Below are 15,143 nucleotides of genomic sequence, written 5' to 3'. Positions count from 1 at the left end.
AATTAACATAGTGATAGGCACATAGTAGACTTCAATCATTACCTGGTGAATAAATTGAGTGTACACTGCTTGCACACCCTTTTAATGAACTCTGTCTAGAATTTAAATGCTACACCTAACCAACCAAGTCACCAGTTCTACAGCCCTTGAATGTAGAAGGGATTTCTTATTTTCTACTATATATCCTATGAAAGGAATGATGTGGATAAAAATACATCACATGGGACGCCTGGGTGGCCCAGGGGTTGGGCGCCTGCCTTCGGCTCAGGTCGTGATCCCAGGATCCAGGATCGAGTCCCACATCAGGGTTCCTGCAGGGAGCCTGCTTCTCTCTCTGCCTGTGTCTCTGACTCTCTCTCAGTCCACCTCTCTCGTGAATAAATAAATAAATCTTTAAAATAAATAAATAAATAAATAAATAAATAAATAAATAAATAAATATCACATTTTGCAAAATCCAAGTAATCTCAAGTAAGACTAATTTAAGTGTCACATTTTAGAAAAACCTGTAGAAGACTACATTGACAAAATTCTTAACACATAGTGAAAAGAGACAATAAAAGGCGTTTTTTTTTTATTCAAAGGTATAACTGGATAAGTAGATTTGTTTACAACCATTCTTGTGAAATACTTTTTAAAAAAATATGACCAACTTCTTTGCAAAGAGCAGACACATACCTCAACTATGATGACCTAATTTTTGGTGGATAATGTACATGATTAGGCAGAAATAGGCAAGCTCACACTGGTAGATTAACTATCAAATACTCAGTCAAAACTCCGTTTGTGGCCCCCGCTTCTTGATCGATTTCTATTCCCACTTCGTCTTCTACCATCTTGTCGACTTCCTGACCGACTTCCCTGTCGACTCTGTCTACCGGACCGGCCACCAGATCGACCACCTGACCGGCCTGATCGGCCCGCCCGGCCACTTGACCAGCCACTCCTCTGCCTGGAGTTAGAAGATGTGTTTCCATCATAATATTCTTCAATTTCAGGTAATTTGGCTGGCAATGAAAGTATCCAGTCTGAATCATGCCACTCTGCCTATTGGGGGAATTTACAGGATTAATATAAATGCAAGATGGAAACCATAAGCAAGCATATGAGTACAGGAGATTCTTTTTTAATATCTATCATCTATTAGCTGAAGTCCATCTATCCATTAAATTTAAAGTACCTGAAACAAATCTTAAAACCAGAAAAAAGCATATTAAAAACTCATTCATTAAACTTCCTAAATTTTAGTCTTAGGAGAAACTCTCAGGCTCATTTTGAGGGTCATCATTTCATACTCAGTTTATACATTCTAAAAGTCAAACATCTGGGGTGTCTGGGTGGTTCAGTTGGTTGAGCATTTGGCTCTTGGTTTCGGCTCAGGTCCTCTTCTCAGGGTTGTGAGATGGAGCCCTGAATCAGGCTTGGTACTCAGTGGGGAGCCTGCTTGAAATTCTCCTTCTCCCTCCCTCTCTCTCTCTCTCTCCCCCTCATCCCCACTCTCACTCTCTCTCAAATAAATATATTTTTAAAGATTTTATTTGATAGAGAGAGAGAGCGCGCGCACAAGAGAAAGGGAGTGCACAAATGGGGTAGTGGCAGGCAGAGGGAGAGGGAGAAGCAGGTTTCCCAAGGAGCAAGGGGCCGGATGCAGGACTTGATCCCAGGACCCCAAAACCATGACCTAAGCCAAAGGCATATGCTTAACCAAATGAGCTACCCAGGTGCCCTCAAGTAATTTTTTTTTAAATTAAAATTAAAAAAAAAGAGCACTGATTTCTCAGTATGAAACAAGCAGGCCATCATTATTAATAAGTAGTGCATTGCTTTCAGTGGTTATATTGACAGAAGCAAGAATTGAGAGCTAATGATGGAGACTAAAAACCTGTCAACATAGCTGAAGATGAAAATATGTAGCCACTGGGAATAATTTGGTGTTGGGAGTAAACAATCCAAGATGTGCGAATTAGCAGCTCAAGAGCATCACTACATTAGATCTTATTAACTATTCTTCACTGTGAACATGAGTTGCCAAAGAAACTGAATATTAAAATACCCTGTTGAAGGGCATCTGGGTGGCTCAGTTGGTTGAACATCTACCTTCGGCTCAGGTTATGATCATAGGGTTCCTAGATTGGCCCTGCTTTGGGCTCCCTTTTCAGTGGGGAGTCTGCTTCTCCCTCTTCCTCTGCCCTTGGTTCGTGCTTTCTCACCTCTCTCTCTCTCACAAAACACACACACACACACACACACGTATGTGTATATAATACCTGTTGGTAAGAATGAGCAGAGACAAACACACATACCACTGGTGGCAATATATAACCAAAGCCTTGAAAATGCACAAACTTTCTGGCCAAGTAGTCATCTTAACAAATTTATCTTAGGGGTGCCTGGGTGGCTCAGTCAGTTAAACTACTAACTGTTGATTTTGGTTCAGTAATGGTCTCAGGGTCATAAGATCAAGCCCCAAGTTGGGCTTCATACGTGACAGAGTCTGCTTGAGGATTCTCTCTCTTCATCTGCCCCTCTCCTTGCTTATGCACACACGCTTTCTAACAGACAAATAAATCTGTTTAAAAAGTGTCCCTAATTAGGTATGTGGAACTATTTATGGTTGAAATGATAGAATACCTACAATTTGTTTCAAAAAAAATACATACAACTCTTAAACTCCTTCATCTATTTCACCCAACCTGCCACCCACCTCCCCTCTGGCAACTATGAGTTTGTCTCTGTATTTAAGAGTCTGTTTTTTTGTCTTTTTTCTTTGTTCATTTGTTTTATTTCTTAAATTCCATATATGAGTGAAGTCATATGGTATTTGTTTTTCTTTGCCTTAATCTTACTTTGTGTAAAATAAAAAATTATAAAAATTTATTTAAGCATACTGGGTGTCATATGGAAGTACTGAATCACTGTGTTGTATACCTGAAACTAATGTAACACTGTATGTTAACTATACTGGAATTTTAAAGTTTATTTAAGCTAAATAAAATATTGTCACTTTCACCCATAATATGAATGAGAAAGAGACAAAGCTGAGTTTGGAAAAAAAAAAAATACAGGAGAGTGGGAAAATGGATGGAAGTGAAATGAAACCATGAAACAAACTGGGCATGAGCTGATCACTGTTGCAGCTGGGTGATTGGTACATGAATATTCATTATGCAATTCTTTTTTTTTTTTCTTTTTTAAAGATTTTATCTATTCATTCATGAGAGACACACAGAGAGAGAGGGCAGAGACACAGGCAGAGGGAGAAGCAGGCTCCATGCAAGAAGAGCCCAACGTGGGACTCAATCCCAGGACTCCAGGATCATGCCCCGGGCTAAAGGCAGGCACTAAACTGCTGAGCCACCCAGGGATCCCTTGCAATTCTATTTTTTATATTTAAAATTATTTATAATAAAAAATGTTTTAAATTATGATATAGACTAGATATATTACATTAAGGAATGTTAATTGATTTAGGCATCATAATGATATTGTCATTTTTCATTTTTAAAGATTTTATTTATTTATTCATGAGAGACACAGAGAGAGAGAGGCAGAAACATACGCAGAGGGAGAAGCAGGCTCCATGTAGGGAGCCCGATGCAGGACTCAATCCCCAGGCTCCAGGATCACGCCCTGAGCCAAAGGCAGATGCCCAACTGCTGAGCCACTCAGGCATCCCTCGTTTTTTTTAATTCCTATTTTTTAGAGAGACACTCAATTATTTAACAGATGAAAATTTTCAAATACCTGTAACCTTTCTGACTCAGTTGTGGGAACATCAAAACAAACACCCTAAAAGCAAAATGAAAACATTTTTATTCAAATGCAAACCAGTTAATTTTTTACCAGTACACTAATAGTTGCTAATTATATAGTAGGTACAAAAAAAAAAAAAAGATAAGGTGTGCCCTATGAATGTTTATAAGATTAAAACAGCTAACATATAATAATGCATGACACAGAGTAGCTGCTTATTGTATTTTCTAAATCTGAAAAGTAAACTAATAGGAATCTACTACTACTATTACTAAGAATCTAGAGTATTCTCTAGAAAAGTTCTTGTAGACACTGTAATGCTTAATAATATATAAATCCCTTGAAAAATTTAGTGCCAAAAAGTTTCTATTTTAAAGAGGTGTAGTGTTTATCAGACAGTAAGAATGATGTAACCCAGGATGTTTCTTCTTTGGTCCTGGTTGCTAATAAATTAAAAGTTAATTTAATTCTCAAGTACGACAACTAGTTTGGCCTAAGGATCTTGTTATATTTTCTCTCCTTTCCATAATTTTTCTGAATGAGTGTATTTGTCTCATACTTGCCACAAAACTTGATGGTAATAGTAAACTTTGAGATGAAAATAAACAATCAAATTAATAAATTCTAGGCTAGAATAAACCCATATAGTAAAGTTAGATGAATAAATATAACATCTTCTCTAAAACCATTAAAGAAACAAAATCATTAAGATTAGAGATGTTTTTAACTTTGCTACTTCAAAAATGATACTTAATTTATTTCATTATCCTCATTAACAACCAACAGGCCCCTCTAAAGTCAATATTGCCTATTCTCTAATATTAATAGAGCTGTTTAGCTATTGAAATTGTAAGCTAGTTAGTCATGAAGTAAAACACCACATGCAACCACACACAATCTGTATACAGGAGCAGAAACTTAGGTAACTTAGATAACTATTACACAAACTAAGCAAAATGACTTACAGCTTTCTAGAGGAACGGGTTATTTACATAACTCCCCAAATTCACAACTGGAAACACACTATCACACAGAGAAAACTGTATTATTCATCCCATTAGACTTCAAAAAAAGAAAGAAGGAACAAAATCTGATCTTTAAAAACATTTACAGTAGTTGATTATAAAAGCTTTTTATTTTAATTCTAGAAAAACCTACCATATTTCCTTTTAGGAGGCACATTCTGGTAATTTGGGACACAGCATTACTACTCAGCTTTCTGTTAAGTTCTTTCCATGCACAGCTGACATCCTGTATTTCTTCTGGGCTTTCCAGAGTCATGGTGACAAATCCCTTAAGAAATAAAAGTCACATCATCTTTGAAAAAAAAAAAAAGCAGCAGCAGCAGGACAATGAAGTTCTAACTCTGCAGCCCTTAATGACTTCACTGTACATTTCTCATGAACCATTAGTATAACATGGCTGCTAAAAAAAAACTTCTTTAAAACCATATTAATAGAAGACTAACGTTTACAGATCATTGAAAAAAACATTCTTTGTATTTCTGTAAAGACTACGTATTTAATTCTAACTATCATGCTTTGAGAAATAAACTACAGCATCAGAGAAAAAGATAAAGTAATAAAGAACAAAGGAAATGCTGAAAGAGTCAAAGTTAGCTTGGGGTAAAAAAACAAGAGGACATTAATCTCTCTAAACTTTTGAAGAACTATCGTATAACCAAAAATTACTTGTTCTATAAAACTTCACTGGACTGCAAAAGGATCAACATGAAGACAATATAAGGAGGGATTCATCTAATAATTTTGTTTTTGGGGGCACCTGGGTAGCTCAGTGGTTGAGCGTCTGCCTTCGGCTCAGGTTGTGATCCTGGGGTCTTCTATGTCTCTGCCTCTCTGTGGGCCTCATAAATAAATAAATAAATAAATAAATAAATAAATAAATAAATAAATAAAATATTTTAAAAATATAATATATTTTTTAAGTTAGCTCTATGCCTAACACGGGGCTTGAACTCACAAACCTGGGATCAAGAGCTGTATGCTCTACTGACTGAGCCAGTCAGGTGCCCCTCATCTAACAAATATCTAATGAGTGTCCCCTACGTATGTGCCAGAGACTGTAGAGATTCAGCAGTAAGTAGTCCTTTCTCTCATGTGGGTTACATTCTAGTGTTGGGGGTGGGCATGGTGGGGACAAGGTGGGGTAGACTGTAAACAAATAAGCAAATACATAAAATGCCAAACAGTAATAAGCATCATGAAGAAAAATAAAGCAGGGCAAGGGAATAGAGTTTAAAGGGAAAGGTAAGCTATTTTAGACAGGGTGATTAGGAAAGACCTCTCTAATATGCTGATATTTGGATACCTAAATAAGGTGAAGGAGGAAGCCATGTGGTAAAAAGAACGAATATCTGAAACAGTGCAAGTGCAAAGGTCCTGTGCAGGAGGTTTATGTTTGAGTAACAAGTAGGTTAGGGTAGCTAAAACAACCAAGGATAGAGTGGTAAGAAATGGGTCAAAGAAGTACCAAGGGGAAGACCTTGTAGGACACTGATGATAAAGACTTTGGATTTTGGTTTAACTATAAAAGAAATTTCAAACCCATTAATAAACAGCTTCTGAAGTATTTAATGAGAAGTTAGATGACCCATCTGCCAAAGAGGGATTCTTTTATTAGGTAAGGGCTGGGAATAAATGATCTCTTAGGTACTCCTTAGCTCTAAAGGCTATCTTATTATTTTCCTAAAAGATATGGTTTAAGTATTTTCTTAAGAAGTATTTGGTGGTCGGGGGGGTGGTGGTGGGCACCTGAGTGGCTCAGTTGGTTAAGTATCTGCCTTCGGCTCAGGTCATGATTTCAGGGTCTTGGGATTAAACCCCACATTGGGCTCCCTGCTCAGTGGGGAGTCTGCTTCTCCCTCTCCCCCCACTCATGTTCTCCCTCTCAAATAAATAAATAAAACCTTAAAAAAAAAAACAAACAGAAAATAAAGATACACAGTGCGGTGGGCGGGGGGCGGCGCGGCTGGATGGCTCAGTCAGTTAAGATATCCAACTCTTGGGATCCCTGGGTGGCTCAGCGGTTTAGCGCCTGCCTTTGGCCCAGGGCGTGATCCTGGAGTCCGGGGATCAAGTACCACATCGGACTCCCAGCATGGAGCCTGCTTCTCCCTCCTCCTGTGTCTCTGTCTCTCTCTCTCTCTATCATAAATAAGTAAATAAATCTTAAAAAAAAAAAAAAAAAAAAAAAAGATATCCAACTCTTGGTTCTGGCTCAGGCCCTGGTCTTGGGATCATGAGACAGAGCCCTAGATCAGGCTCTGCACTGAGTGTGTAGGCTGCTCAGGATCCTCCCTCTCTCCCACTGCTCACACTCTCTCTTTTATTCTACCTCCTTATTCTACCATAACTTCATGTGTTGGGGGGGGGTGGACACATGAAGGAAGTTACTCCCAGCAAAATGACATTTCACTAAACTGTTAACACTTGCCAGATTGAAAACATCACACACCCCAGATGTACTCATTTATATTACACCAAATAGTCGCATGCAAGTTTACCAACCCTGATCTTTTTGTTCTCCTCTCCTACCAGCTCTCTTTCTCCCAATTTCTCTGTCCCCACCCAGACATCAGGGAAATTTCTTGCTGAGATGTCCTGTCATCCAGGGACTCTCTTCACTTATACCATGATGAGTAATAAATCTTTGAACTACTTGCAACCAATGGGTCTGGTGTGGTTTGTTTTGACATCTGATACTGACCCAGCAGGGGTCTGAGTCAGATGGTGTCAACACGACACACACACCCCATCCCCATGCACATACCCCCTCCACATATACAGGCAATCCTTACTTTGCATGGTAATGTGTTAAGTGCACAGAATCTAAGCTCTGATTTGCATGGTTCCATGGCAACTTGCAAAATAAAGAATAGGATCTGGTGTGTTAAAGTTGATACAGTACTGTGCAGGGATGCCTGGGTGGTTCAGCAGTTGAGTGTCTGCCTTTGGCCCAGGGCGTGATCCTGGAATCCCGGGATCAAGTCCCACATCGGGCTTCCTGCATGGAGCCTGCTTCTCCCTCTGCCTATGTCTCTGCCTCTCTCTCTTTCTCTGTGTCTCTCATGAATAAATAAATAAAATTTTAAAAAACAACAACACAGTACTGAACAAAGTGAAAGTTTTCTGCTTTTCTTTCTAGATAGATGGATTATTTATGGTTCAATGTTAATCTTTTCTCAACCATATTAGGATTTTCTCACAGATTTCTACCTTATCAGAGGTGATCAAAGATCGTGGTTCAAAACTTGATGCACCAGAGATGTGGGCTAATGCTGCAGCCAATGCATCCACTGCCCCTTTCTCTTCTATCAGTCTCTGAGCTGATGGTCGGAAAAAATCAACAGCAGCATAAGAAACGGAAGCCAGAGACCTATGGTTTAAAAATAGTAAATTTTCTTGGTCAAGATAAATGTAAAAAATTAAAGATAAGAGAATGAATGGGAAAAGAAAGAGCAACGTTTTCGTATTTTAATATAACTAAAAGTCTGCTGGTAAAACTGGTGATTAAGTTTTCTGATATTTGAACTAGGAGAGCTTAAAGATGAATAGCCTAATACAAAAGAAAAACTTATTCAGCAAGGTCAGAAAGCATACCTGATGGCATCCATGCTTTTAGATTTAACTAAATCCATTGTAGAAGGAACACCTACACGTTTAAAAGTAATTCCCTGAAAATGAAAGAATTACATTAAAGAAAAATGGAAGTCTTTACAATTAATTCCTAAATTCATATAGTTTGTTGAATTTCCATTTCTTGGACTTAAAGATTTCCAAGCCCCAGTAGATCAAAAGACCTGCTTTTTCTAACAAATCAATTACAAATTCTAGGAAGAGAAAAAAAAAATTTAATTGCTCTTAGTTACAATCATGAAATTTCACTTGCAAAATAAAGCTGATTCCAAAAAAGGAAATAAGATGCTGATTACCTCTATCAACTTTTTTTATTACCCTATCTCATTTCACAAACTAGGTGAAATAGTGTTTAAAACACGAATCATGAAAACAGGGAAAAATGTAAAATACCACACACAAAAAAATACAGGCCACAAAAATTGTATATAATTTCTTATAGAAACTGGCCATTGTATCATTATTCAATAAAACTTAACAAATACACCAAGACTATGGCACAGTCACCCTTTTACAAAGCTGGACTATGAGATACTGAAATCACAATACACTTCTGATTTTAGAATCAAGGGAGAAATTCAAGGGAAAAATGAGAAAGTCAGCTCTTCTGTCTTCACAATAAAAGCTGTATCAAAACAAAGTCTTGCAGCTCATATAAATTTAGCTCTCCACATGCTTCACATCCAAATGCAGCTTAAACTGAGAAAAGTTATAAGGATCTATTTGTGAGAACAAATATAAAAAGTGCTCTTTTCTATGGCACCGTTTAGATAATAAGTCTGAAATAATTTAACTGTACTTACTGCTTTTTGCTCCACATATCTTAGTTGACCTCTTTCTCTTGGTTGATAAAAACATATGCAAATCCCTGTCCGGCCAGCTCTACCTGTGCGTCCAGAACGATGAATATAGGACTCAACATCCTGAAAATAAAAGAGGCAATACTTTTTTAAAAATCTAGCAAAAAAAAAAAAAGAAATCTGACAAGTTACACAGTCATTGCAACATCCAAATAATAAAGCTAACAATAGCAAAACTACTAGTATCAATAATAAATTTTTATTTCAATCTATTGCTCTTTCAACAACCCAAAGAACTTTTACACTAAAATTTTTTAATAAAAGGAATAGCAGTTAAAATCTTTTTATCCACCTCATCCCAGGGCTCTTTATGTGACAATTTTTTATAATCCCCTTGTATGATTCCATGCTTCAATTCCAAATAAAGAAGTGAATCATTTGCTAAGGCATCAGATTCTGGCCACTTTAACACTGCATTAATAAATTTAAAAAAAAGGCTAACAGCAAGAACAGATAACATATTTTTCATATCCCAAGCAATATCTTATAAATAAAATGGCAATTTACACAGCTATTCTTGTATTCCCTAAATAAAATCTTATTTCTTACCTGGGGAGGAGAACTTTGAATCACTAGGTCAACCTCAGGAATGTCCAAACCACGAGCAGCCACATTGGTTGCCACCAAAACTTTAAAACTACCTTCTCTGAAGCCTTTCAGTGTAATTTCTCTTTGTGACTGTGCAATGTCTCCATGTAAACACTGGGCATTCTATTTGAAAAAAGGAAAAGGTACAACTCACACTTGGAATTGATAGCACCCTAACATAACACCATGCAGTCTGTGTTATTTTTAAATTTTTTTTTTTTTTTTAAGTAATCTCTATACCCAACATGGGACTCAAATGTTTGGAGTCCAAAATCTAGAATCGGATGTTCCACTGACTGAGCCAAACCAGGTGCCCCAATGTTCTTATTTTCTGATCATTATAGCAATGCATGTTTATTATTCAAAAAGATCAAACATTACAGAAAATATCTAACACAAAATGTAAAAGCTTTCCTTAAAATTAGCCTCCTAACAATTCACTAACAGTTTGGTGACTATTACTCCAGGTATTTTTTTTTTAAGATTTTTTTTTTTTTTTCATGAGAGAGACAGAGAGAAGCAGAGACACAGGCAGAGGGAGAAGCAGATTCCTCGCAGGGAGCCCAATGCGGGACTTGATTCCCAGACCCAGGATCATGCCCTGAGCCAATAGCAGACACTCAACTGCTGGCCACCCAGGTGTCCCCTACTCCAGATATTAAAAAACAAAAACCAGATAAAAAAAACCCACCCACACACAATCCACACGAAACAGCATACACTGTAATTTTATGTATTTACTTATAAAATGGGATCATACCATATAATAGCACTGTTTTGAAGCCTGCTCTACAAATTTTCTTAGCCATTTTTCCACATCTATAGATATAACTCTACTTCATTTTTTTAAACTATATGATTTCATCATATGGATGTAGTACCATTTATTTCAGCAATATCCTACTGATGACCATTTGAGTCATATCTAAGTTTTCACCTTTAGGAACAATACCAAAAGAAACAACATTGTACTTATGTCTCTGGACCCCTCAGTATATGTGTATTTCAGTAGGACACATATCTAGAACGTGAATTTCTGGGTCAAAAATTATGAATATTTAACATTTTAACAGTGACTGCAAAACTGTGTTGTAAGAAGAGGTTTTGGGGAAAGGGGCACAGTGGCTGGCTCAGCGGCAAGAGCATGCAACTCTCAATCTCAGGGTCATGAGTTCGAGCACCATGTTGAGTACAGAGATTATGTAAATAAATACATTAATAAAAAAGGTTGCGCCCATTTACTCTTCAACATTTATGAGTCTTTGTTTCATCTTACCCTACATACTCCATATATTATGAATCATTATAACCTTTGCGAAGCTAAAGAGGCAAAAATGATTTCCTAATGTTGTTTTAATTTACATTTCTGTAATATTTAGCAAAGCTGAACCTATTTTTATACAATTTATATATTATCTTCTATTCTGAAAATAATTTTCCTGTTATAAACAAATTTTCTGGTATTCTAGCCACTATTAAAATTCAAAAGTTTGGGGGGATCCCTGGGTGGCTCGGGGATTTGGCGCCTGCCTTTGGCCCAGGGTGTGATCCTGGGGTCCCGGGATCGAGTCCCACGTCAGGCTCCCTGCATGGAGCCTGCTTCTCCCTCCTCCTGTGTCTCTGCTTCTCTCTATATATATATATATCTATCATAAATAAATACATACATAAATCTTAAAAAAAAATTCAAATGTTCAGGCAGCCCAGGTGGCTCAGTGGTTTAGCGCTGCCTTCAGCCCAGGGCCTGATCCTGGAGACCCGGGACTGAGTCCCATGTCAGGCTCCCTGCATGGAGCCTGCTTCTTTCTCTGCTGCTCTCGCTTTCTTTCTCTGTTCAGGGGAGCCTGCGTGGCACAGCTGGCTGAGTGGCTGACTCTTGGTTTCCACTCAGGTCATGATCTCAGGGTCCTGTGGTTAAGCCCCACATCAGGCTCTGTGCTCAGCGCAGTCTGCTTGAGACTCTTTCTCCCTCTTATTCTGCCCTTCCTCCCTGCTTGCTCTCTCTAAAATAAATAAAATCTCTAAAAAATTTTTTTTAATTTTTTAAAAGTTCATAACAATGATTTAACCCTTACCGTACCCAAACCTTAGTAACTAAGCCTAATGCATTCATAAGTGAATTCACCAAGTACTTGTTATGTACCAGATTCTGGAACAATCATAAAGAAACAACCCTGGAAGAGTCAAGTTGACAGGCATTCTCACTACAGTATGGTATGTACTATAACCAGGTGCAGAGTGCTACTGGAATACTTAAGAGGGAAACTTTGTTTAAGGGGAAGGCAGCACTGAAGGTGAGACCTGACAGATAATAAGGAACTAGTAGGTAAAAAGGAGCCCAGGAGAGGCTCGATCCCACCACCCTGAGATCATGACCTGAGCTGAAATCAAGAGCTGGATGCTTAACCAACTGACCAACCAATTGCCCCATTAATATCACTTTTTAAAAGGGAAACATGGGCAAAGAAACATGAAGTGACTTGCTCAAGGTTACACAGCAAGTAATACAACTGGGATTTAAACCCTAATATGTTCTACTCCAAAGTCTGTGATATTAATCACTATGCTCACGAAGAATACACTGAGTGAGAAGAAACAAATACAGAGGTTAGATCTGTGAGGAATGCCAGGATTTAAAATTTGAACAAGAAAGTCAGCAAGGCAAGTTCTCCCTATGAGATAAAACAATAACTTCTGCAACACTGCTGCTGCTGAGTATTCTAAAGCAGTGACAGGAGGGGTGCCTGGGTTGCTCAGTTAAGCATCTGCCTTTGGCTCAGGTCATGATCCCAGAGTCCCAGGATGGAGCTCCAAGTCAGGCACCCTGCTTCTTCTCCCCCTGCCCCTCTCCCTGCTCATGCTCTTCTCTCAAATAAATAAGTAAAATCTTTTCTAAAATTAAAAAATAAAGAAGTAACAAGAAAGGTAGAAAGGTAAATCAACTACCCTCTATCACTGTCACTATTTAGCATCCATGTATACTGTATACAAAACTAAAACTATATAGTTAGTTAAAATGATGGGAAAGATGTTGACAGCACAGTCTTTGAACTTCCACTTCTCACATAAAAACAGAGCAATTAGGATAGTAAACTTAAAAATCCACAGACATCTACAACAAAAAAGACAAGTATTTTCACGATTTTCAAAACATGAGCAGGTAGGGACAAGACCTGTATATATGGCGGGGGGCGGGGGGTGTTTCCTGCTCCTAAGAACACATACTCCTCGAAAAGCACAATGGGCCAATTTGAGGATAGCAGTTGAAACTAGGAGCGTTTTTGTACATGGAAGGGTGACTGTGAGGATCGAGAGGTAAGGTCTGAAGGAAGCTGGAGAAGTCTGGACCCTTATGAACTTTCAAAACTAACAAGTCAGTGCTTCCTTGCCAGAACAAAAAGGCTCACAGTGAGGAGAAAGAGCTGGAGCTAGGATCCAAACTGAGGATGCCAGGGATCACAGAAGCAAAGGAACAGAAGATTCAGAGAAAAGTGAGGGAAAAGACAGCCAGAGCTCACAAAGCAGGAGATTTTTTTTAAAAACAGCTTTATTGAGATATAATTTACACACCAAACACTAACAGAAGAAGTAGCTCTAGACCTGTGAGGCTTGAAAACTATTCTGACCCAAGCCTCCCCATTTAAAGTTCATAAAGATTAACCTCACCCAAGGGGTGTCTGGCTGGCTTAGTCAGTAGAGCATGTGATTCCTGATCTTAGGGTTGTGAGTTTGAGCCCCAAGTTGAGTGTAGAGATTATTTAAAAATCAAATCTTAAAAGATTAATTTCACCTAAAAATGAGGAACACAAAAGATCAGTTTCCAACACACACACACAGAAATCCAATTAAAAAATGGGCAGAAGACATGAACATATATACAGATGTTCAACAGATACATGAAAAGATGCTTAATGTCACTCACCACCAGGGAGATGCAAGTCAACATTACAATGAGATATCACCTGTCAGAATGGCTAAAATCAAAAACAAAGAAACGGCAAGTATGGGGAGGATGTACAGAAAATGGAACCCTTGTGTTACACTATTAGTGGGAACACAAACTGGCACAGCCATTGTGGAAAACAGTATAGAGGTTCCCCAAAAAGTTAAAAATAGAACTACCCTATGATCCAGTAATTGCACTACTGGATATTCACCTCAAAAATACAAAACACTAATTCAAAGGGATACATGCATCCTTATGTTTACTGCAGCACTATTTACAACAGCCAAACCATGGAAGCAGCCCAAGTGTCCACTGACAGATGAATAAATAAAGAAGATATGGTATGCATATACAATAAAGTATTACTTAGCCATAAAGAAAAGAACGAAATCTTGTTGCCATTTGCAACATGGTGGAGTAGAGAGCATAATGCTAAATGAAATAAGTCAGAGAAGGACAAAAATGATTTTACTCATACATGGAATTTAAGAAACAAAACAAACGAACAAAGGAAAAAACAAAAAAGGGAGAAAGATAAACCAATAAACACACTCTTACCTATAGTTAAGAGAGAACAAACAGATGGTCACCAGAGGGGAAGACAGAGGGGTGAAACAGGTGATGTGGATTAAAAAGTACACTCATCATGATGAGCACACGAAGTAATGTATAGAATTGGTGAATCACTTTACTGTATACCTAGAACTAATATAACACTGCATGTTAACTATACTGGAATTGGGATGCCTGGGTGGCTCAACGGTTGAGTGCCTCCCTTCCGCTCAGGGCGTGATCCTGGCAGGGAGCCTGCTTCTCCCTCCACCTTTGTCTCTACCTGTCTCTCTCTGTGTCTCTCATGAATAAATAAATAAATTAAAAAAAAAAAAACTATACTGGAATTAAGCTGAAAAACTTAAAAAAAATCGCAGTTGAATCCCACAAAAAGTAATCAGAGACAGAAAAAAATAGGCAGAATAATAAACCCATAAATCATGAAAGAACTCTAGAAAGGCATGCCCACAAAGCAAATGAAAAGTATAGCATTATATTTCTGAATAAGCCAAGAGGAATTTTTTAAGATTTTATTTCTTTGGGAGACAGAGAGAGAGACTGCACAAGCAGGGAGATGCAGAGGAAGAGGGAGAAGCAGGCTCTTCGCTGAGCAGGGAGCCTGATGCAGGGCTTGATCCCAGAACCCTGGGATCATGACCCAAGCTGAAGGCAGACGCTTAACAGACTGAGTCACCCAGGCACCCTAAGCTAAGAGAAATTTTTAAATGATAAATGAAAAAAACAAGAAAAGTCAAAATGAGAAAAACAAAAAAAATGAGGTGAAATGAC

General features: G+C 38.1%; 1 protein-coding gene across 5 annotated transcripts in view; it reads right to left on the bottom strand.

The window, feature by feature from the left end:
- Positions 1-544: 544 nt before the first annotated feature.
- DDX50 (DExD-box helicase 50) overlaps positions 545-15,143 on the bottom strand; it is a 29,225-nt gene continuing 14,626 nt past the window's right edge. For 4 of the 5 annotated variants that reach the window (XM_077894781.1, XM_077894783.1, XM_077894784.1 and 1 more), the window contains 7 exons: positions 9,818-9,979; positions 9,212-9,331; positions 8,373-8,446; positions 7,989-8,148; positions 4,912-5,046; positions 3,745-3,789; positions 545-1,047 (listed from right to left, as the gene is read on the bottom strand). In XM_077894781.1, coding sequence (XP_077750907.1) covers positions 769-1,047; positions 3,745-3,789; positions 4,912-5,046; positions 7,989-8,148; positions 8,373-8,446; positions 9,212-9,331; positions 9,818-9,979 — 975 coding nt within the window. In that variant the 3' untranslated portion in view covers positions 545-768. Of the gene's footprint in view, positions 1,048-3,744; positions 3,790-4,718; positions 4,777-4,911; positions 5,047-7,988; positions 8,149-8,372; positions 8,447-9,211; positions 9,332-9,817; positions 9,980-15,143 lie in introns of all 5 variants that reach the window. The other variant, XR_013377774.1, reaches the window with a different exon arrangement.

This window comes from Canis aureus, chromosome 4 (genome assembly GCF_053574225.1).
Source record: "Canis aureus isolate CA01 chromosome 4, VMU_Caureus_v.1.0, whole genome shotgun sequence".
Classification (NCBI taxonomy): Eukaryota; Metazoa; Chordata; class Mammalia; order Carnivora; family Canidae; genus Canis; species Canis aureus.
Note: the sequence above shows the minus strand (reverse complement) of the source record. Positions and strands in the feature narration are given on the sequence as shown.